At 29.0% G+C, this 24099-nt stretch overlaps 1 protein-coding gene across 1 annotated transcript; it reads right to left on the bottom strand.

Annotated features, from left to right (window-relative positions):
- Positions 1-12459: 12459 nt before the first annotated feature.
- Positions 12460-12834, bottom strand: LOC127096179 (uncharacterized). The gene has a single exon (XM_051034786.1). The coding sequence runs from the start codon at positions 12832-12834 to the stop codon at positions 12460-12462; it is 375 nt and encodes a 124-aa protein (XP_050890743.1).
- Between the last annotated feature and the right edge of the window lie 11265 nt (positions 12835-24099).

Genomic DNA, 24099 nt, shown 5'->3' with positions numbered 1-24099 from the left:
GAGATTAAGAACATGCACTTTCGTGTAAAGTGTCTTGCCCCAATAATGTTTAGGCAACTTAGCTTCAGAGAGCATATATCTTACTCTCTCAATTAGTGTTCCATTCATCCTTTCATCTAAAAATTCAATTGAGGAGTTTTAGGAGGAATCTTTCCATGTGCAATACCATGTTGCTTGCAATAGGAATCAAATGGTCCACAATACTCTACACCATTGTTTACAGTCATATTTTGTGACAATAATGATACTTCAGATTCTTGTATCGCGACTTGGACTTGCTTATGTTATTCCCTTTACCACCATTTGGTTCCTTTTTATGGCTTTTCCCCTATTTTTAGTAACAAGTACCTCAAATTGAGATGAAGAACTATGTGTCTTCCTTCTCATCTCCTCATTAATAATAACATCCTTATCCATTTCCAAAGAAACAACACATATAGGAGTAGAACTTGGGATAGAAACCCGAAAGGTCTCCCAATACTCTGGTAAAGATAGCAATAGAAATAATCTCAAAAGTTCATCATCAAATTTGATACTCATTCCTGACATCTGATCAAGGAGCCCTTGAAATTCATTTAAGTGATATGAAATAGAAGTATTTGTCTTATACTTCAAACTTATGAAGATATTCAACAAGAAGAGTTTATTATTCTCTTATTTAGAGGCATACAAGGACTTTATCTTCTCCCGTAAAAAATTTACATGTGTCTCATCAGTAATATGATTATAATTATTATCTTCTACATATTATTAAATAACACCACATACATGTTGATGTTCAAACTCTCATTCTTCATCAGACACAAAATTCGGCTTTGTGGAACTAAAAAATGGGTAAATGCAACTTCTTTCCAAATAGTAAGTATTTCATCTTGCCTTTCCACAAATGATAATTAGAACTGTTCAACAATACCATCTTCATCTTTGTATTTGAGTCCATCATTCAAACAAGTAAAGTAGTCCTTAACCAAGAGCTCTGATACCACTTTGATGGAAATTTAAGACACAATAATAGACCAATACACAACAGATATAAAATTCTCCATCCTTGTTGGAACCTTGAGGATCAACAACAAATATAACATGGCAAATCGAATAAATAAATGCACAAAAGAACACTGATATTTTAACGTGAAACCTCCTCAATATGAGAGTAAAAACTACGAGTTGTCTAGATCAAATAAATAGCCCCACTATAATCAATTAAGGGTATAAGAGAGTCTTAAAGTGATTCACAAGTTAGTGCTAACAACTGCAAATCACAAAGCAAACTAACTTACAAATAAGAATCAAAAAGCTGGAAATTTTCTCAAATCTGCAGCTTCAGTGCCAAGCAGATATCTCTCGACTCACACCTTGTTTTGAAATTCTAAATGATCAAAAGTTAGATACATGTGTTGCGAACCTGTCCTCTAAATTTGAGCTCGATCCGACAGTTTATGTATCGGAGATTGTCAATTTAGTGAGGCTGGCTTCTAAAAACAGGAATAAGTTTCTCTCATTTCCTCTCTCTTTTGAATCCTTATTTTCTCTCTATCTCTCTCAATCCTAAGTTGATCATCTTCACTTAAATAAGTGAGACAAATGGACTAATCATATTTGCGTCTTTCTCCACATAGGAAGGGAGCGCAAATTCAACAAATCTCTCCCTTACAACAATGTGGTTTATGAAATTATTTGCATCTTTAGTTAGTTTATATTTGGTTTAATATTCTTTTTATTCCTGTATCTTAACATTTGAGTTCATCTTTGTCCCTTAACTTAAAAAATATTTATATTGATCCCGTAACTCTTCAAAACGTATTATATTCGTCTTTTTCGTCTAACTAACGATGAATTTAGCGGCCGACTTATGAATATTTTCGTCGCTAATTAGACAAAAATGATTAATATTTAAAGAGTTAAGGGACCAATATGAAAAAAAATTAAATTAAGAGACCAAAATAAACTCCAAATTTAGGATACATAACTAAAAAGAATATTAAGTTTTTATATTTTGGTATATGAAGTAGTTGGTCACATTTTTTCAAAACAATGTCATAAATAACACTTTTACAAACCGCCGTAATCTTAAATTCTCAATTATTAAGATCTTTTTTGCGACTGTTAAAAACCTACGCAATTTCATATGGAGGTAGTTTAATAATCGTTGCTATATTTATGATAGTTGAAACTACGGTTATTTAAACTGTCTCAAATTTAGCTTTGCAACGCCAAATTTTGTGATAGTTGAGAAAGTATAGTGACCCATATTTTGTGACAGATAAAACCGCCACGAAACAAAAACCGGTCACAATACACTAATTTCTTTTTAGTGAATATGTAAATAAGACATAGTGCATGTAATGATCTAGTGTTGTTTCGACACTGCACCAGTGTGTTTTGATTTTGGATTAAGGCATGTCTTATCCCACTGTTTTAATAACATTTTATTTTGCTTTTTTTTCATAAAAAATAATAATAATCTATTACTATCTATAAAAGGGATAGGGATTTTGGAATGACTTATTTTTCTTCCAAGTTTGCCTTTTAAATAATTTATATTTACTAAAAAATCACAACAATAATAACTACTCACACTTTAGAATTAGGATGAGAAGAAACAGTCAGAGCAATAATGGAACCATATTATTATGTCTAGGTAGTAACAATTTTCTTATACCGTACTTTAAATAATTTATATTTACTAATCTATCATCTATAACTATATCTATTATTATCTATAAAGGGGATATGAGATTTTGGAATGGCTTATTTTTCTTCCAAGTTTGCCCTTTAAATAATTTATATTTACTAAAAAACCACAACAACAATAACTACCCACACTTTAGAATTAAGATGAGAAGAAACACTTACAGCAATAATGAAACCATACTATTATGTCTCGGTAGTAACAATTTCCTTATACCGTAGTTTAAATAATTTATATTTACTAATCTATAATCTATAACTATATATATATATATATATATATATATATATATATAACTATATATATATATATATATATATATATATATAAATAAAGGGATTCCAACTTTTTGATTCCTATTATACCCTCTATCTTTTAGGTAATTACAATAAATAAATAATTATTTGATATACTTTTTAATAAATAAAAAATAATCCAATAACTGCACAAAAAAACTGCTTCAAGTTATGGGTGACTTTTTTTCATCGCATTTATAGCAAAAAAAAAATTGCCATGAATTCGTATAATTACATAGCAATTTCTAATTTCTTTCTCTAATGCAATAGCAATTTGCATCATTTGTGTACTACCATTATGGGCAAATTTCTTCAGTAATTGGCATTGCTTATAACTACTTAGTTTTATACTCCAGTAGCAATTGGTATCATGTCGTATAATTGCTTTCTGCATATATCACACAATCAAATTTCTAATTAATACCATACAATTTTTCTCACAAATTCACAATTCCAATCTCTTCTTTTTCAATGTATTGATTTGTGATTGAGAATGGTAATCCGACAAGACGACGATATGCGTAGACAACACTACAATACAATTGTAAACAAAATAGTATAACGACCTAACAATGGTACGACGAGTAGTGACGGCACCAATTAATCGTCCTGGTAGCTGTTAAGAATGCAATCAATGGTGACAATCATGTGGCCGGAAGAAGAAGGAACATCAAGGCAATGAAAAGTGGTTTGAGTTTTTATTTTATTTTATTAATTTCATATATTTTATTTAATTACAACCATTAGAGTTTGATTTATCAACATGTTAAAAAATCATTATATAAATCATTTAATTTAATTTAATTACAATCATTAAATTAAATTAAATTTGTTTTATTTAATTACAACCATTATAGTATAAACCTTTTTTTGTGTGCATGAATTGTAGAAAAATACTTAATAATTATTGATCGGATAATGATGATGATTTTTTGATCATGTGGTGATTTTCGATCATGCGGGTTTATTTATATTTTATGATGGTTTATATATTTTTTGAACGCGTATTCTATGATGGTTTATATATTTTTGTGTCTATTTTAGGATAGTTTCTAATTTGTATGGAAATGATGGTGATAATTTATATTTTAATGAACAAAAATGGTGACAATTAATTTGGTTCTTATATTTAAAATTACCATGACAATTATTGTTTATATCTAAATGGTGTATATATTTAAATCACCATCATTATTGGTCAGCCAAAGAAAAACGTGTTAACGTCATTTATTATATTTGTTTTTCATATTTTTCAAGAAAAATACCCGGGAACTCTTTAATAGTTTAAAAATATATATTTTATTTTAAGAAAATGTTCATGTTATACAAGATTAGTAAAAGTTGCTATCATAAAATAAGAAAGGTAAAGAAGATCTACATTAAATTAATATCTTTAAAGAAGAACATTGTGTAAATGATTCTACTTATAATTTATATTTTTTAATTTTGTTTTCTAATTTCAACTCTCTTATGTTTTATTGTTTAATTTTTCAAAAGAATATTAGATTAAAACCTATTGAAAAAGAAATGTCCTAAAAAAATGACATAGGTTACTCCAAACTTCTAAAATAATTGCTGTCAAAAGTTGTTATTATTTGAAATAGAATAAACCTTAAAAATATATTATTATTTAAAATAGAATAAACCTTAAAAAACTAATGAAGAGCGACATCTTAGTTTTAGTTTGTGTTAAATGTTTTATCATTTATTATATTTGTTGTTGATGTTTTCTTAAATATTTATCTTTGATTTAAATTAACTTTTACATGATGATATGTTCCTAGATATTATAACATGTATTAAAATAAAATATTAGATCATATAATCAATGAAATATTACACTCCACTTTCCCGAGGTCCATTAAAAAAATGCACACGTAATTAGATCATGAGCACATCTAAGATCAATAACAATAACATGAAAATGAGACAAAGACTTTGATGAAACACTTATTAAAATCTTTTATGAAATAAATTAAAATAAAAAATACTCATTTATATTTTGACGCATGTGCACACTAAAAAAATGGACAAACGGGCACGTAGTGTTATATAAAAACAGTAGGTTATCTATACCTATAGATAAAGGGGATACATCCTTTTGGCATGACCTATTTATTTTCCATATTTACCCTTGAGGCAAATTGTTTTTATCTCACACATAAATATAGCAGTTTTAACTCAGTTACAATATAATTGGTAGCCGTTGTTAACTAACTCCCAAGCATACCACGTTTCGGTTCTTTGCATACACTTGAGATAATTAGTTTCTGTTCATTTCCAATTGAGATTATTTGACGACTCACTGTCAGGATACCCAAGGATAACCACTAAACACACTTTAATCCAAGTAGACACTGATCATGCCATCTATATTTGAAATATAATTCGTCATTAATTTTCTTTGAAAAGTACACTTAGTATACTCAGTGGGAATCCTTTATTTTACTCATTCAACAATTAACAAAGGCAGTATACCACTATGAAGGCAAGCCCTTAAACTTCCTCTCTTTTTCATGTCTTTCAAATATTATTTTTGTTATCTCTTTTACTTAGAAAAATATATTTCAAATGAATAACAACCCCGAACTCTCTTATAATTCTTCTCCTTTCTCTTCGATTTATTTTTATTTGTTTTGAAAAATGGTCATTTTCATTTTGAATCATTTCGATTTTGAATTTGGTTAAGTTTGATATTTTTAAATTTTCTATTTGGTCATTTTTTTCATGAAGTAACTGCACATGTAACTAAAGCATCGGAAAACCATCTCCCTTTTTTAAGTTTTGTTTTCTAAACATGTAAATGACCATTTATTTTTTATTACATATCTTTTTTAAGGTTTTATTTTTGTTAGTTAATTTATATCATGTAAATGATCATTTCTTTTTTATTGCATGTCATGTAAATATCCAAAAACTAATGAAAGAAAGAAGCAAATTTTTAGAATTATATGTTTACATGAAGTTTCTATATAAGGAACATGTCTTGAAGAATTATCATCATATCATTTATGGTGTTATTTAACATATTAGAAAATAACAATAATATTACTACAAGTGTATAGTTTTCTCATTTTTTGCTAACCTCTATTCTTAATTATAATGTCAAGAAAATAAGTGGCAGGTGAAATATATCTATTTGTGTAAAAAAGACTGTTTATATCTATTTGTGTTTGTTTCAGAATGTGTTTTTGAAAAATCATAACTTAATTGTTCTATTCATGTTCAGGTTTTTTAATAATGTTTATCATAGCCTAATTTATAGCATAATTTTTTGGAGTAATTATCAATATGCTCGGATCATTCTTTGGGTAATTAGCATAATTCCATGCCTGTAAGTTGGAGTAATTACTAATGTTTATGATGGCATGATTCTTTTGAATAATGTTTATGATAATTTTTAATAACATAATTATGACTCCATAATTCTCAAAAAGTTGGAATCTAAATAATTATGTCATCATAAACATTAGCCAACATGTGAGATGAAACATTAGCATAATGTTCCAACCCAATATTATTGCTCGGTGGTATGACTGCACATTCTCGATTTAAGATACCTATTGATATACAACCGAGTTTCATTTGTAGTATTCAAAAGTAAAAAGATCTTGCAAATCTCATTAGAGTTGTTGCCGCAATAATTTGGGATGAAGCACCAATGACAAACAAAAATTGTTTGGAAGCCTTAGATCTATCATTACAAGACATTTGTAGCAACAATGCTCCATTTGGTGGAAAAGTTCTGATCATGGGGGGAGATTTTTGTCAAGTTCTTCCTGTTGTAAGAAAAGGTACTAAGGGACAAATGATTTCATCGTGTATTATTCAGTCTCATTTATGGGATCATACCAAGATTTTGCGTTTGCATCAAAATATGCGATCATTGCATGATCAAGAGTTTGCAGAATTTCTTATTCGCATTGGTGATGGTGTTGAATGATATGATTATCGATCAGTTTCTAGGAGAAGAACATATTCTAAAGATGTGATAATCATAATTTACACCAGCAAGAATTCTTAAACTCAATTACACAAGATAGTTTTCCACCACATATTCTAAAGATAAAAAAGGGTGCACCATTGATGTTGTTACGGAGTCTAGATCCTAGATATGGATTGTGTAATGAGACGCGGTTATTATGTCGTGGTTTATTTATGAATATGTTGGATGTGGAAATCTTGGCAGGAAACAATGCAGGAAAATGAGCTTTTTTGCCCATAATTAAAATAAAAATATCTGCAAGTGATGGGTTGTCCTTTGTCCTTAGTAGAAAGCAGTTTCCTGTGGGACTAAGTTTTGCTATTACAATAAGTAAATCACAAGGACGAACCATTCCAAATGTTGGAATATATCTTCCACGACATGTTTTTAGTCATGGACAGTTGTATGTGATTTTATCCAGGGGTGTTTCACAGACTACGACAAGAGTTTTAACTAGGGAAGAAAAATTGAACGGAGAAGATGGTGACTACACAAAAAATATAGTCTTCAAACAAATTCTTTTATCGCACTCGAAGTTATTTATTAAGTACATTAAAAAAATTGCTCACACGTTGATTCTCATTTTAGTTACACGATATACCAAGATTATATTGTATTCTTTATATCATAACTAAATATAATTTTATTTTGCTTTAATATACAAGCAAACTAGAACACAGTGAAATCTTTCAATTATGTAAGGAGTTGAGTAGAAAGAATATTGAAACTTGCTTTGACATAAAAGTAAGTTATACTTAATCATTTATTTTATGTTTTTATGTTAGATATCAATTGGGTCATACTTATTATCACTATTCCTATGCAATAAATTTTAGATAGGAGACTTTGAAGATAAATGGAACACATGGAAGGATGAACAAACAATTTCATTCATCGGCAAACTCGACAATAAGGTGTATTTACTTTTTCCGCAATACGTATAAAAAATTGTTTCTTGCATTTTCACCACTCTTTCACTAACATTTTTATCATCCTTATTGAAACATTATTGAAACATGTCAAATGTCTAAAAATTTACTCTGTCGGTTGGGGTTCAACAGTGATAACAGATAAAACACAACTTTGGAAAATGATGAAAAGAGAAATAATATCTCAAAGGATGGACATGTTTTTATTTAATTAATTTAAGAATATTTTTACTCTAGAATATTTTTGAATGCATGAATTTAACTTCTATTTGTGGTTTAGGTAAATAAAACCATATATATTTACTAAGTCCATTGCTTTCCTTTTTTACCAGAAACTCGGGTAATTCTGAAACAAGTCATAATTGTTGTTCTACCAAATCTAGACTAAAACAAAGTATCTTCATTCTCCATGTATTATTTGTGTCACAATAAATCATATTATATTCAAACGAGTCAAATGTTTTTAATGTATTTCTTTGATGATATGATATTCCGTCATGTATTTGTAGTTTTTTAAATCTCAAGAGCGCATTCATAAATGGATGTACGAAGAATTGATTTGAATCTTTATAAGGTTAAAAAAACAATATATTACACTACTTACTATTAATTTTACTATGCTTTTCTCTAAAAAAATCTAATTTAAGAGTCTTACATTTTTTCTTTATTGCGTAAAATAATTGCAGAAAAAAAGAAAATACTTCGAATAAAGATTTCATGTTCGACATTCCTCTTAAAGAACGTCGTTGATTACACAATATATATATATATATATATATATATATATATATATATATATATATATATATATATATATATATATATATATATATATATCTATATATATATATATATATATATATATATATATATATATATATATATATATATATATATATTACTTTGCATGTTTTGATATAATTTATCATATCTTTGTTTATTATTTTTAAAGTGTAATAATATTATTTTTAATGCGACGTACAATAGAAACCTAATGAAAAGAAAAACATAGATTTATTTTTCTCTGCTGTGCGCATTAATATTATAATATAAATGATTAAATTAAGTAATTACTTAAATATTCTAATAATTTTATATTTGAACAAATATCTTGATAATTATATATTATTTAGGTGTGAATTTAAATGTTATATATCTTTATATTTTTATATTGCAATATCCTTTTACCTCACAAATGAGTAATGAGACCACCACAAATATCGACACTTGCGTATAATGTGACTAAACTTTGACGATCACTACATTAATGTATTTGATGCTATAGATCAACATGGACGAGTAACATGAAAATTTCATAAATTGTGATCTCTAAATCATACTTATTTCCAACTGATGTCATTCAAACATTTATTAAATCAAACTAAATTTTAAAATATAATATTTGCAAAAAGGATCCTAGGCAACATAGTGATTAAGTAATCATTATGATTCAGTTTCAAAGTTAACAATAATTAGGTTGAATACGAAGCACTAATCATAGGGATAAAATTTGAGAGAGAAATAGAGGCAATCAACCTCTGGGCAAGAAGTAACTCCCAAATTATGGTTAACCAGATTAAAGTCGAGTACCAAATAAAAGAATTAACTAAAAGTGAATCGTCAATTTTTAACAACATAACTTTATCTATCTATGATATAGAAATGACTTCTCCATAGTAACCCTCTCAGATTGGCCTTCATCTAAGAGGGTAAAATTCTGAGTATCGGTTTCATTGATCATAAAAGAAAATTCATATTTGAAAATTCATTTTAAAAGAATATATTCGAATGTTGTTCTATTATCCATATATACCACTCTCCCTTTCAATTTTTGTTCCAAGATCCATATATTCGAAGTACAATCATTTTCCGAATCGATCATGCCCGAAAGCTAATCTCTCACTATAGATTCCATTTTAAAAGTGAATCGTCATTTTCCGAATCGGTCAAGAGTTTTAACTAGGGAAGGAAAATTGAAAGGAGAAGATAGTGGATACACAAAAAATGTAGTCTACAAACAAATTCTTTTATCGCACCCGCAGATATTTATTAAATACATTAAAAAAAATTATCACACATTGATTCTCATTTTGGTTACACGACATACCAAGCTCATATTGTATTCTTTATATCATAACTAAATATAATTTTCTTTTGCTTCAATATACCGCCAAACTAGAATACGGTAAAATCTTTCAATATTAAAAGAAAAACATATATTTATTTTTCTCTGTTGTGCGCATTAAAAAAAACGGACAGACGGACACGGGAGTGCCCGTCTGAACACTAGTAATAATAATAATAATAAAACATCATCTTTCCCGTATTGTTTCTTCCTCTTTCATATAAAAAAAATTATTCTGTGGCATTTCAATAAAAATGACTACCATATCCATCAATTTTTCATTAATATTTATGTAAAATTTCAGAGCACATCAAAATCATTGAAGACAACAATTAATTTTTTCACCAAAATAACATTTTTTTTCATAGATTAATTGATAATTAATATATTTCGTCCAAATTTAATTAGAGCCGTCAATTTAAGGGGTCGGGGCCTAACTTTTAAGGCCCCCAAAATATAGGGGGCCCAAAATTCTAAAAATAAATAAGCCCCAAAATATATAGGCCCTCTAAACTAAAGGCCCATAAAATTCAAGTAAAGCCTTAAGGCTCCATCATTTTTTAAAGTTGACTTTTTAAAGAAAAAGAATTGACTTTCTTTTTAAAGAAAAAATTATTTTATTATTTTATTTTCATAAAAATCATTTTTTTCAAAAAATATCAACTTTTTTATTTTAGGAAAAATTCGATTTTGTTTCAAATAAAATTAAACTTTTTTATTTAAAAAAATCGATTTAATTTTTTGGAAAAAATCGATTTTTTTTCTTTTAGAAAAAACTTTGACTTTTTTATTCTATTTCCGAAAAAAGTCAGTTTTTTTTTCGAAAAATTTCGGGTTTTTTTTCAAAAACAAATCAGCTTTTTTTTTCAAAAAAACCGACTTTTTTAATATATAAAAAAAATTGAAATTTTTTTTCAAAAAAAATCAATTTTTTTACTTTCAGGAAAAATCGACTTTTTTCTCGAAAAAAATCGATTGTTTATTTTCAAAATAAAATTGATATTCTTTTTCGAAAAAAATAATTTTTTCTTTTAAAAAAGAATTGACTTTTTTTTTCGAAAAAAATTGATTTTTTTATTTTTAAAGAAAATCCGCCATTCTCATTTTAAAAAATTAATCAGTTTTTTTTACGAAAAAAATCTATTTATTTTTTTTTTCAAAAATATCAATTTTTTTTAGAAAAACTAAAAATTTTAAGACTTTAAAAAAAATCGATTATATTTATTTTTTAAAAAAATTGATTTTTTTATTTAAAAAAATTGATTTTTTTTATTTTAAAAAAAATAAGGTTTTTTCGAAAAAAAATAGTTTTCAAAAATATTTATTTAGAAAAATAAAATATGTTGTTTCAAATAAATTATATTTTGAGCCCCTCATTTAGGCCCTTTAAAAAACAAAAATATGAGGGGGTTTAAAAACAAGAGGTCAAAGAGTTATTGATATAGCAGGGGGCCTAAAAAAATGGGGCCAAATAAGGATCTAATTGTTAGGGCTTTATCATTTAGGACTTTTTTAACCCCTCTAAATTTAATAATAATAAATTTATGATTATTAAATCACTGCATCTTAACCGTCACCGATAACTAACTAATAGAATACGGATTTCTTAGATTTCTTTTATTTTAAGTGATTAACTAATGTTTCTAAAATCACTTTTTCAAGTGAATCCATTCTAAATAATCACTTTGAATGTTGCTGCACGTGGGTTGATAAGCAAAAGAAATGAAAGCACCATGCCCCTTTTCTTTTGTTAATTCCTCTCTTTAAACATGTCCCTTCACACTTTCCCTTTTCTAAACTTTTAGCACTATCCCTCCTCTTATATCGATGAAATATAACTTATATTTTATCGAAACTTTTCAGAATCTTTGAGGGAGAGATGAAGGTACACACACCTTACATAGGTACTAAAAAACGAAAAAACAATATGATTCATTACTTTATGGGACCATAGCATACTTTAGAGTTTTCAAAGACAAATTGCATGCTAGCTGTGGTTGGTACTTGGTGGGGATTGTGATGCAATAGGAAGTGAATGTGAGTTAAGACTTATAAAGAGAGGTAGATCAATTTTTCCATAAATACAATAGTATATGTTTGTAGGGTTAAATATATGTATAAGTCTTATTCATCTTTTATATGATAGCAATAATGTTAGGGGTCAAATAGTAGAGGAATATCACATCACATCATGTGGGTCGTTGTCACGTAATTGTTGTCTTAGAAGAATGGTAGCTTTGGTTGGGAGTAACATCAAGAGGAAGATCACATTATTATTTTCTATCATATTACTCTTTTGTTCTTATTCAACATTCCAAGCTATCAAGTGAGAATTGAACTTTCAAGGTTATGTGTGCCCATCCATGAAAATTACACATGAATTTTGAAAACTTTGATAAGATTAAAAAGTTTAAAATGATGAGTCGTACGTATTAAAAATTTCTAGCATAGTACGTTTTTTCTGTATATCCCTCCGAAATATGGTTGCCATTAACAGGTTCATGCCCACAAAAATCATAATGTAGTGTCTGAATCTGATTAACATTGGCCGGAATAGTAGCAATTGCGGCTAATTGTGTTGAAATAACCTCAAGTTGCGTTAGAACTGTTGTATTCGAATCTAATCCAAGCACGCCCTTTGTTTTCGTTGTTCGGTCATTTATTGAGCGATACACATTTTGACACATTCTTTCGGTTAGCTCTTTTAACTCGTCTTCATTCTTAGTCTTTATGGTACCAGCTGAGGCATCCAGAAGCATTCTCGTTTGAGCTTTGAGACCTCTAGTAAAATGTTGCATATGTTTCATATTGCTTATATTGTGATTCGGGCACCTTCGAAGTAACAACTTGAAACGCTCACACGCATTAGGCAATGACTCAGAATCACCTTGGTCGAAATTTGAGATTTATGTTCTTCTTTCTATAAATTGAGCATTCATGAAAAACCTCTCTAGAAACCTGTCTTCCAATTCCTTCCAAGCCTGAATGGTATAGTTTGGTAAACATTGCAACTAGTATTTTGCTCTGCCTATCAGAGAGAACCCAAATAACCCTAATTTCTCCTAATCTTCAGTCACATAATTCGGTTTGTCCATCGAACGAGTTTTCTCTTAAACTTGAAAGCAAAGAATTTTTAATATTAAATGTTACAGGGTTAGCCGGTTGAAATCTTAAAGATATGTGTCCAACATCAGTCCTCCTGCAATAGTCTCTCATAGTTTGTCGTGGTGGATTAGTCATTTCTTCCTCCAGTTCTTCTTTAGCTAGTACAACTTCTTTTTTTGTTTTTCAAATTACTCACGTTATTTTTTCGATCTCTGAATCTATTATTATCAATGTCGAACTTGAACCGCGCATAGACAAACACAAGATACCTTAGTAGCACTGAACCAAACAGAACTGAATAAGAGCAGAAAATAAAATAAACAATAAAAAATAATGAAATAAAATTAAAATTAAAATGTCACACAAAAATTTCTTTGTTTGAAATTATAACCAAATCCCTGACAACGACGCCAAAAAATTGATGATTTTCTTAGTAAGCGTAATAATACATTCAAAGAAACAAAATAAAGATTGTCTCCACAGGGATTGAACATTTAACAAGGTTGTAATTGTACGATTTAAATCAAACACGAGGGATTGTCAACTTCGTTTGCAAAAACGCATTTGAAACACGCTCCGTCGCGGCCGCGATAGGTAGCATCGCAATCTAGATACTTTTCCATCACGCCCACGAAGAAGTCATTGCGATCGCGAGAAATCCAGAGGCAAATCATGTTGTTTTTCTTACTTTTTTATTTTATTTTTTCTAAGTCCCAATATTGCTTCCTTTGGAAATTCTTCTTATTTCGTCATCATTTTAAATCATCTTTTGCTCATAATTTCACCAATTCTATCGAAAATACTTGCAAATATTATGTAATGAGTGTCATCAGTTAATATGAAAGATGAAGAAAGCAATATAATCGGGGATGTTCAAAGGATTGAGAATTAGTGAAGAGGAAGCATTTCAATTATTACAGTTTGTAGATGATACAATATTAGTGGGAGAAGGATCTTGGCAAAATTTGTGGACCATTGTTAGCTGGCAAATTTCGACCACGCCGAAGGAAGAAATCAGAGCGACAGAGATGCGGTCGAAAGCGGTTTGACGGTCAGGTGGAACCTAAGCCAGGTCGAAGTGAAGTCGACGGAGGGAGTGATCCAGTTAAAGTTAAAGTGAAACATGCCGTGATGGATACATGTCATTGGAAGCAGAACGTGGGAAGTTACTAGAGACGTGGGTTGACAGTCTCTGACACGTGGCGCATTATGAATGGATCACATCATCCTAGTAGTGTTTTTGTTACTATTTAAGTAGATGCGATTTTCATTTCTAAGGGTGGCATTTGTAACATTGCAATAGGAAAACACTTTAAGTATCAAGCGTCTAAGAGAAAAGAGTTAACTTCCTACAAAATGTACACCTGCCTCCACATTTATTTTCAAACCATTTAACTTATCAAGTCATTTCATTTGTTTTGTTCATTTACGTTTTTATCTCTCTTTTACCCTTTTACTTTTATTGCAAACATCTTACTTATTGTTCTATTGTTCCAAACACTTTAGCAACAAACACACCATATACTCAACACATATTAGTCTAGGACTTTGTAGTTGGTTCTGCAAGTAAACCTCGATAGGAATGCTAGAGATTGTTCGTACGTGGTGAAAAAATTGGCACACCTGGTGGAACACGTTGTGTCCAGTATATGCAACTACGTAGTGGCAAAATGGTATCACCACGTCCAAATGAAGAAACGTCTTCGGGAGGAGACACACTTACGTCGCAAGCGGCCGATGTTGGTTCCGGCACTATATTTGCGGTTTCGACTGCATACAGTTGATCAATTTTAACACCACGTCAGCCTAAAACTCCAAGGCCGACGACGATGGGAACTTCAGGAAAATACATGCCTAGTTTTACAGTGCCCGTGTATAGAACATTGGGAATGCCAACTAATTTTATGGCAAGTATGCATAATACCAGTTCAACATTTGGCGAAACTCCACCGTCGCCATTCCCACGCTACCAGGGGTTAGGACCTTTGGCAAAGCAAGTTGGTCGAACCCCAGGTTTAGGATTTTCGTCTCAGTCAATCCTAACTTTCACATCAAGTTCTATCACAGTCATGAGACAATAGATGGATGAAAGCAATCACAAAATGGTTCACATGCTGACTCAGCAAATGGGTACCATACTGAGACCTTTAATTCAGGATTCAACTCAGAGTTACCAACAACTGGAAACTCAGATGACCCGAATAGGGGACTTCCTAGGGGCTCCCAGAACGCAAGTTCGTCAGACTCCCCCACCTCCACCTTGATCGGAAACCCCGGTCCGACATGAGGAGATGGTCGACGAAACGATCGAGCAAGAATACCAGGAAGTCGAACCCATACCTAGGGTGGCCCGAAGGCCTCCCGTTGTATGAGTTAATAGAAATCAAGATCCTGACCATGTGGTCAGGCAGGTTCAACAAGAGGCAATGGCTGGGGAGCAAAACTTAGAAGTTATTGTCGAACGAATCATAGTTCGTAACGGGATAAACCCAGGCCTACAGAGGCCGACATATTCTTCTCCCTTACCAGATTTTGTTTTACAAAAAGAATTACCTAGGGGGTGGAAGGTTCCAAAATTCACCAAGTTCGTCGGAGACACTGAAAAGTCTACCATCAAACATGTTGCCAAATATCAAACTGAAGCTAGAGACATAACAAATAATGAGAATTGGAAGTTGAAATACTTTACAAGTTCTCTTACAAAAAATGCATTCACGTGGTTTACAATGCTACCTCCATAATCCATCCAAACATGGACGCAATTAGAGAGGTTATTCCATGAACAGTTTTACATGGGACAGTCGAAAATAAGTCTTAAAGAACTAGCCATCGTCAAACGAAAGACTGCTGAGTCAGTCGATTAGTACCTCAACAGGTTTAGACTTTTGAAGTCTAGATGCTTTACTTAAGTCCCTGAGCATGAATTAGTCGAAATAGCCGCATGTGGTTTAGACTATTCTATCAGAAAGAAGTTAAATACATAGTATCTGAGGGATATGGCGCAATTAACTGATAGGGTTCGATACATCGAACGCTTGAAAGCCGAAAAGACCAAAATTGGTCGATACCATAAGAAAGAGAAAGTGTCTTATATAGTAGTTGATGAATACTCTTTTGACGATGAAGAGTTTGTCGATGAAATCGAAATCAACGTGGCTGAACTCAAGCATGGACCTCCTTACATGTGTAAAGTATTAAAACCATCAAACGAGAAAAGTCCCATCGAATCAGAGAAAATGGATGAATACGTTGCTAAAACTTACATGTTTGATGTGTCTAAGTGTGATGAGATATTTGATTTGTTAGCTAAAAATGGTCAATTTATTGTTCCTCGGGGTTTAAAGGATCCCCCTTTAGAACAGAAAAAGAAAAGGGGATTTTGTAAGTTTCATAACTTTCTTGGTCATATAACTTATCAATGTGTTTTTTTCAGGGATTTGGTGCAAAAGGCTTTGAAAGAAGGCAGACTTCAATTTGGCGAAAGACCAAAGATGCAAGTGGACTCTGATCCTCTGAAGGTTGAATAAGCCTTATACTCTGAACTCTTTGAATGCATGATGGTGGAGACTACTGATGGTCTCATGAAGTCTCTGGATGTTGAGTCTTTAGTTGAATCCTTTGAGGTATTGATGGTTGAAACTATTGATGGTTTCGACAAGAGAACTTAAGATGAACTGGAAGTGGTTTATCCTCAAGCGGGTGAAGACCTGACAGATTTCCAAGAGAAATTTAAAGTGAGTGGGTCAAAAGAGGTATTATGCCCAAGGTGTAACGCTGTGTTCGACGAGAAAGTCGTTGTGTTCGACGAGAAATTCAGAAACAACATAAACATTCAACAACAACATAAACAACAATAACAACAACCTAAATAACAACAACATAAATAACAACAACATAAAAATTCAACAACAAAAACATAAAAATTCAATAACAACAAAATAAACAACAACAACATAAACATTTAACAACAATAACTACATAAACAACAACAATAACAACAACATGAACAACAATAACATTCAAGATCGATATATTTTGTTGTACATGCATGATAGATAAATTTTACGTACCGGAAACATGATGAATAAGTAAAAGAGATCAATTTTGTGAGTTTCGTCCTTCTTTCTTATAAGTTTCTTTGTACTCCTCCTTCATTTTTTATTGCTTTCTACGTTAAGCCAAGATTGACAATGATGACATTTTTTTGCGTATTCCTCCTCCTTCGTAAAGAAATAATGTTGGACAAGTTAATGATTAAATGATATGATGAATATATGTTTTATTTCATAATGGAGATGAAAAATGGTTAGGGCTTAAATGGTTTCTGAGCGCTGAATGTGTGTAATGTTTCATAAGACAATGACAACTGAATAAACATGACAAAGTATGTTATGTTTCTTGTTTTTGAATAAAAAAAATTATTTCACCACGGTTGATTAAACCAACGGGGGTAATATCTGATATGTTTAATTAAATTTTATAAAATGTGTCATTTTTTAACCATTTAAAAATTTAATAATAAAAGAGAAATATATCACCACAGTTGCCTTAATCAACCGTAGAGACATCTGAATCATTTTTATATTAAAACTAAATAAAAAAGATAGGCGCAACTATACATATAAAAATAAAAAAGGTAAATCATTGTGAGTGTAACTTCCGTTAGATGTATTTTGCATGATGTTAAAACTAAGATACTTTAGCGTTAATGTATATTGGACGATATCCTCTGATTCTCTATGTGTATCTTAGCATTATGATGCATAAAAGTATTTGGAAACAATTTAGAAAAGGTTTCATGCTTTAAAAATGATTTAGAAAGGGTTTCATACATCAAAATTAGGTTTTTATAGGCAAAAAACATATGTGCTGACTGCATAGGTCAACGCATGTACTACATTTTTAAAGCTTGTTTTATGTGTTGATTGCATAGGTTGACACATTACTTTACAAGTCGGCCTATACGATTTTCAGGTCGGCACATGTGTTGCAATATTAAAGCATGTAGCTTATGTTTCATATGCTGACTCTTCAGGTCGACACATGACTTTAATAGGTCGACCTATACGATAAAAAAATTCAAAAATTCATATTTTCCCAAAGTTTTGTGCAGTTCTTTTTGCCTCCATTCACCTATGCATATAAACACTTTATACATGCATCATTCTCTAGTAAGGTTTCTAGAGTGAGTAAAATCTACATGAATCCAGGATTTCAAAGCATCTCATCATCTTCAATTCAATCTATGCATACATACAATCAAACTAAACATAATCATTTTTTGATTGGGTGTCATCTAGATTAGGATTGATGATGTCCAATTAGGTTTGTTGTACCAAAAATATTGGGTTGAGATCTTTGAGGGATTCAAATCAGAAAACCGAGGTGGAGTTTTCCTTCAAGATCTTTAGGGTTGAAGGTTTTGGACAAGATTATGCAATTTGGATCCGATCAAGTGAAAACCTTGGGACTAGGTGTGTCGTGCAAGGGAGTAACGTGAAACAATGGATCATGTTGACAAATCTTAGGTTCAACAAGTGTGGCATTGTTAGTGTCTTGATCAATCTTTGATCTAGGTTTTTAGAGGTACTGGAGTCAAGAACAAACTTAGGGTTTGTGGGATTTGATCTCTCATCTCTTGTATATATACATTTGCAAAGTAAGATTTATTATAATAATATCTCAATTCGAATTTGAATTGAGGGCAGATGTACCCATAGCGAGGTCGATTGGGGAACTTCCTAAATAAATCCTTGTGTACTCTCTCTCTCTCTCTCTTTTATTTTTTGATTTGCAAATTGTTGATTATTTTGATCACCAAATCAACATTGTTTGGATCATAATTTTGATTACATTTTGAATCTTGTCTTTGTTGTATTGATCACTAACTATTTGATTGTGATTGGATTTTTTAGAACAACAAATACCATATAAAATTCCAAATTTTATTTTCCGTACACCAAGTGTTCGGCAAATTGTTTGACTTAGTTTTTTGTGTGTGGATATCATTGGAGATATACTTTTACTATTGTAGAATATTCAATTAGTTGCACTTAATTGTTGTTGATTGACTTATGGATTATTATCATAACATTGATACCTTTACACATATTCGGGTTATTCAATAGTAGGTTCGGTTAGACGGTTTTGATCCGAAAAATATTTGAAACTTGTTTCCGCGCCATAAATTTTTCTAAGTCAAATTTTTGGATAAATTTTTAACTTGGGATCTATTCACCCCCCTCTCTCTCTCTCTCTCTAGATCTAGGCGTATCGTCTAACAATCATATCACCAATGTTGGATTAATCAACCATAGTGAAATCTTGTTTATATTTAATTTAAAAATAAATCAAAAAGAAATGTGTCACTATAATTTCAAAGAAATCACAAATTTGTTGGCGTTGAGATTCAAACCAATGAACTTTAGGAACTTTCACCATGGTTTATCTAACCAACTGTGGTAATATGTAAACTATTTTTTAGAGATGTTACCACGGTCCTTAAAAGAACCGTGGTAAAATGAGTGTCGTAGTATATACTATTTGTAGTAATGATTTGAATGAATATTCAAAATAGAAATGTCAAAAAAGAGTTAAATCCCAATTAGTAATTGAACTACATAATTTCATGAGTTCGTTACGTAATTCTGATGTCTTCAATGACATATTAATTTTACTAGTGATCAATCACCCATGTAAATTATTCCTACAACGTTCGAATCCTGCTTCTTTAAACCTCTTCAGGTATCTTGATCGAGAGACATATACCTTTGATACAAAGCTTGGCAAAATTAAACCCAATTGTTTCCATCCGGACTCAACCCACTATTTCAAATTCAAATTGTTTTAGATGCTCTCTCACATTCTTGCATTTAAAATTGACGATATGTCCATTTTTAACTAACATTTCATTTATAAAATGTGACAAATTATCATATCTAAATCTTTTGTAAAATTTTGTAGATTAAAAAATATAAATTAAAAATGGTTATTTAATCGATTTTTCAATATAAAAAATAGGAGAAGATTAAAATTATTTAAATCTAAAATATAAGAATTAATTTCATAAATCAGATAAAATAGAAGAAACAAAACTTTTGTATTAATATTAACTATGCATATCTATTTTTCTATAAATTTCACCATTATATAAATTTAAAATATTAGTTTTTTTATAAATAAAAAAGTATAAAAGGGTGCAACTATAATATGTAATTTTTTCAAATGGACGGTGTGTAGTTACTATTAGTATTATTAATCTAAAAAAATGGGTTTTAATAAAGATAATTTTAAAACTACAGTCTTATAGTACAAGTTAAAAAAATTTAATTTTTCTTTTAATAACTAATATAAATATATATAATTTGTGTTTAAATATATTTTAAAGTATGGTCAATGTTTAAAATTATAATTAATTATGCTGAATTCATAATTTGATAAATTTCAAAATATTTATATGATTATGAATTAAATTTATAATCTCATATTTATATTGCATAGTCAGAAAGTTTATTATTAAGTTTTATTTGGAGATATCATTTCTCTTAAATAATAATAGAACTAGATGAATCCTATTTTATTTTGCTACTAGTAGGTAGATGAAAATGGACATGATTTGGGTAGATACTATAGTATTCTTTTTCATATTCGCTGTTAGAAAAAATCTTCGTATTCAAATTCATATCCGTTTGGGTATTAACAGTGACATTCATACCCATATTTTATAGGTATTTAAGTGCATGTACATGTACTTGTTACCTGTATTTTTAATAAAAATAAATATATTAAGTATAAAATATTGTATTATTTGAAGTTTTTAACAATATTAAAAAGTTTTTTAAAAAATTTACTGTTGAATTATGAAATAAATGATCAATTATATTAAATATGTAGTAGTTTAAAATTGATATATTTTTAAAAAGTGATAGATATTTTTTTAATAATAATATAGATTAAAATATATAAATATATAATGTACGAGTATGAGACAAAGTAAGTACTAAAGTATTTATACCCGCCCTCATATGTGTTGGTTCTAAATATTCAAATCTTTTATATTTTTAACAAATATGAGACTATTAGCCACATTACTCATACTTGCTACATTCTCAACATCTTTCTCGAACAAGTAAATTGATCACTTTCTCGAACCAAATGCTCATGATACCATTTGTTGAGGGGGTTTTCACTAAGGAGCATTGAACATTGTTGAACTCCTTCTTTTAGAGTAACATCTTTTTGAGAGACAGATCACATATTCATCCAAAATCTTAAGGTAATAGGTGAATGAGTTATGGGTGTATAAAGAAACTTTTTCTCCTTAATCAAATCACTATCCAAATTGTTCCACTTTTAAAAGTTCAAACCAAATGCTAAAATATAAATATGGATATCTATTTTGTTATTCAAATAAAAACCAATACTTATTATTATTATAATAATAATAATAATAATAATAATAATAATAATAATATTGTTGTTTAGTTATTGAGTACTCAAATTTTATTATTTATTAAATTTATATATTTGTCTCTTTTCATGTTTCATCATATACATATTATGAACTAAATTTATATTTCGAACTCTTTTAAAGTTAATTATTTAGAATTTCATAAAAAAAAGTTCAAGATTTCAATGTAAAAAAATTGCAATTTTTTTTTCTATTTACGTAAGTAATTGTATTAGAAATTTATTTTTTTCAAAAAAAATAATTATTATTTTTAGAATAATTTTTTTTTTCAAAAATGCTTTTTTTGTAAAAAAAAATAGAATTTTATGTTAAATAGTTTTTTTGTTCAGAATTTTTTTAATTTTTGAAAAAAATTGTTTTTTCAAATTTTCAGAATAAAAAACATTTATTTTTTGGAAAAAATAATTTTTAATATTTCAAAATAGAAATTAGTTTTTTATTTTCAGAGTTTTTTATTTTTTATTTCCTGTTTGTTTTTTGAAATAATTTTTTTTTCAATTTTTTGTATTTTTTGGATAATTTTCTTTTTGAATTTATTTATTTTCAGTTTTTTTTCTTAATATTTATTTTCAGTTTTTTTTATATTCGGATTTTTTTTTTTTTTGAATTAATTTTTTTTTAAATATTTTTTATTTTCAGTTTCTTTTTTAAAATTTTTTTTTTTTCAGATTTTTATTTTGTTTTTTGAAATTTATTTTTAAATAAAAAATATTTGAAAACTTTATAAAATTCATTTAAGAATTTAAATTTAAAAATTGATATTTATTAAAAGAAAATGAAATTTAAATTTAATTAGATAATAGAATTAAAATTAAAATCTATTTAAAATTAATTACGAATTTTAAATTGATTTTGGCGACAAATATAAAATTATTCCTTACATTGGTCGAACCGGTTACATTCTCAAACAAAATATATTACATATTTTTTATCCTACTCTTATTTTTGTGGTTCAATCGGGGATGGTAGAAATTGCCACCCCTACTAGTAGGCATCAAAACTATTGTTTTTATATAAGAAAATACTAATATTATAATGAGTCATTCATGTCGATAGTGGTCCACATGGTTGAAAATCCCTTAGCTATGTGCATGCATGTGCTGCAAATTTAGGGCTTGTGAATAAGGCCCCCACCCTAATTAACCTAGCACCAAATCACATACACCCATCACCCGGATTAAGCATTAACATGTTCAAATTCAAATGGAATAAAATAAACCATTTTGCCTTTGATTTGATCCAGACCCACAAGAAGAATTTACATCCTTAACAAATTGAAAAGATTATATGTTTTGATAATAAAATAACATTTATTATAAAAATTGTTCTATTTCACAAGAATGTGTTTTTGTCTTGTATTTGTTAATCCATCAATGAATTACTCAACGAATTAAGTCCATAGTTCGATCTTCCTTTCTATTCAATGTAAATCTCCTTGATCATTTGATTAACAATAATGAATCTCCTCATTTCTATCACATTCAAATAATAATAATGAATGATTAATTCATAAATGTGGAATAATATCTCCTTTGTACATAAATTAGAAATTTAAGTGGTTACTTTGATAAATAATTGAATAAGTACGTGAAATCAATGATGTTATTCAAGTAAATTATGCACATTTATTAATGTCTTAAGGGCACGTGTTAAAAACTTATACAATATTGCATTAATTAAAATGTATGTGTGAAAAAAATCATGAAAAAACAAACTCTAAAATTATAATAAAGCCAATGTATAATTTCCAATTTTTATTTTTTATTTTAGCTCTTTATTTATATCTTAATAACACAAGTTAGCAGTGTCCTTGAAATATTTTATAACTTGTCTAAATTAAAATAATATCTAAATTAAAATGATATCTTGAACGGAAGTTGATATTCACGTCGCGACTACCTCAAACTTTTTTTTTAACAAAGTAACATTAAACTAAAATATTCACTTCTATTAATAATTGATATAATGTTGCAAAAATCAAAGATATCTCAAATGAAAATACATATATATGTTATATTTATAGCTTTCACTTCTGACCTTAATCCACTAATCAAAGGATAAGTCGACTAGTTGATTGTCTTCCTTTAGTGCAAAGAAAATAATTTGATGCCTTTAATATGTTAATCAAAGGTTTGTTCAATTATCAATTTATCTCTTCTTGATGCTAAGAAACCTTTAAACCTTCTTCCATTCGCTAATCAAGAGATGACTCGATTAGCAAAATTGTCCTATTTCACAAGGCTATGTTTTTGTCTTGTATTTGTTGATTGAGCATGACTTATTCAACGAATAAGTCCATAACCCGATCTTCCTTTCTATTCAATGTAAATCTTTTGATCATTTGACTTAACTTTTAGTTCATCATTTCTATCACATTCAAATAATGATAATAAATTATCAATTCATAAATGTGAAATAATATATCCTTTGTGCATAATTAGGGATTTAAGTGGTTATTTCGTGATAAATAATTGAGTAAGTACGCGAAATGAAATAA

Source organism: Lathyrus oleraceus, chromosome 6 (genome assembly GCF_024323335.1).
Source record: "Lathyrus oleraceus cultivar Zhongwan6 chromosome 6, CAAS_Psat_ZW6_1.0, whole genome shotgun sequence".
NCBI lineage: Eukaryota > Viridiplantae > Streptophyta > Magnoliopsida > Fabales > Fabaceae > Lathyrus > Lathyrus oleraceus.
The sequence above is the reverse complement of the archived record's forward strand: the minus strand, read 5'-3'. Positions and strand labels throughout refer to the sequence as shown.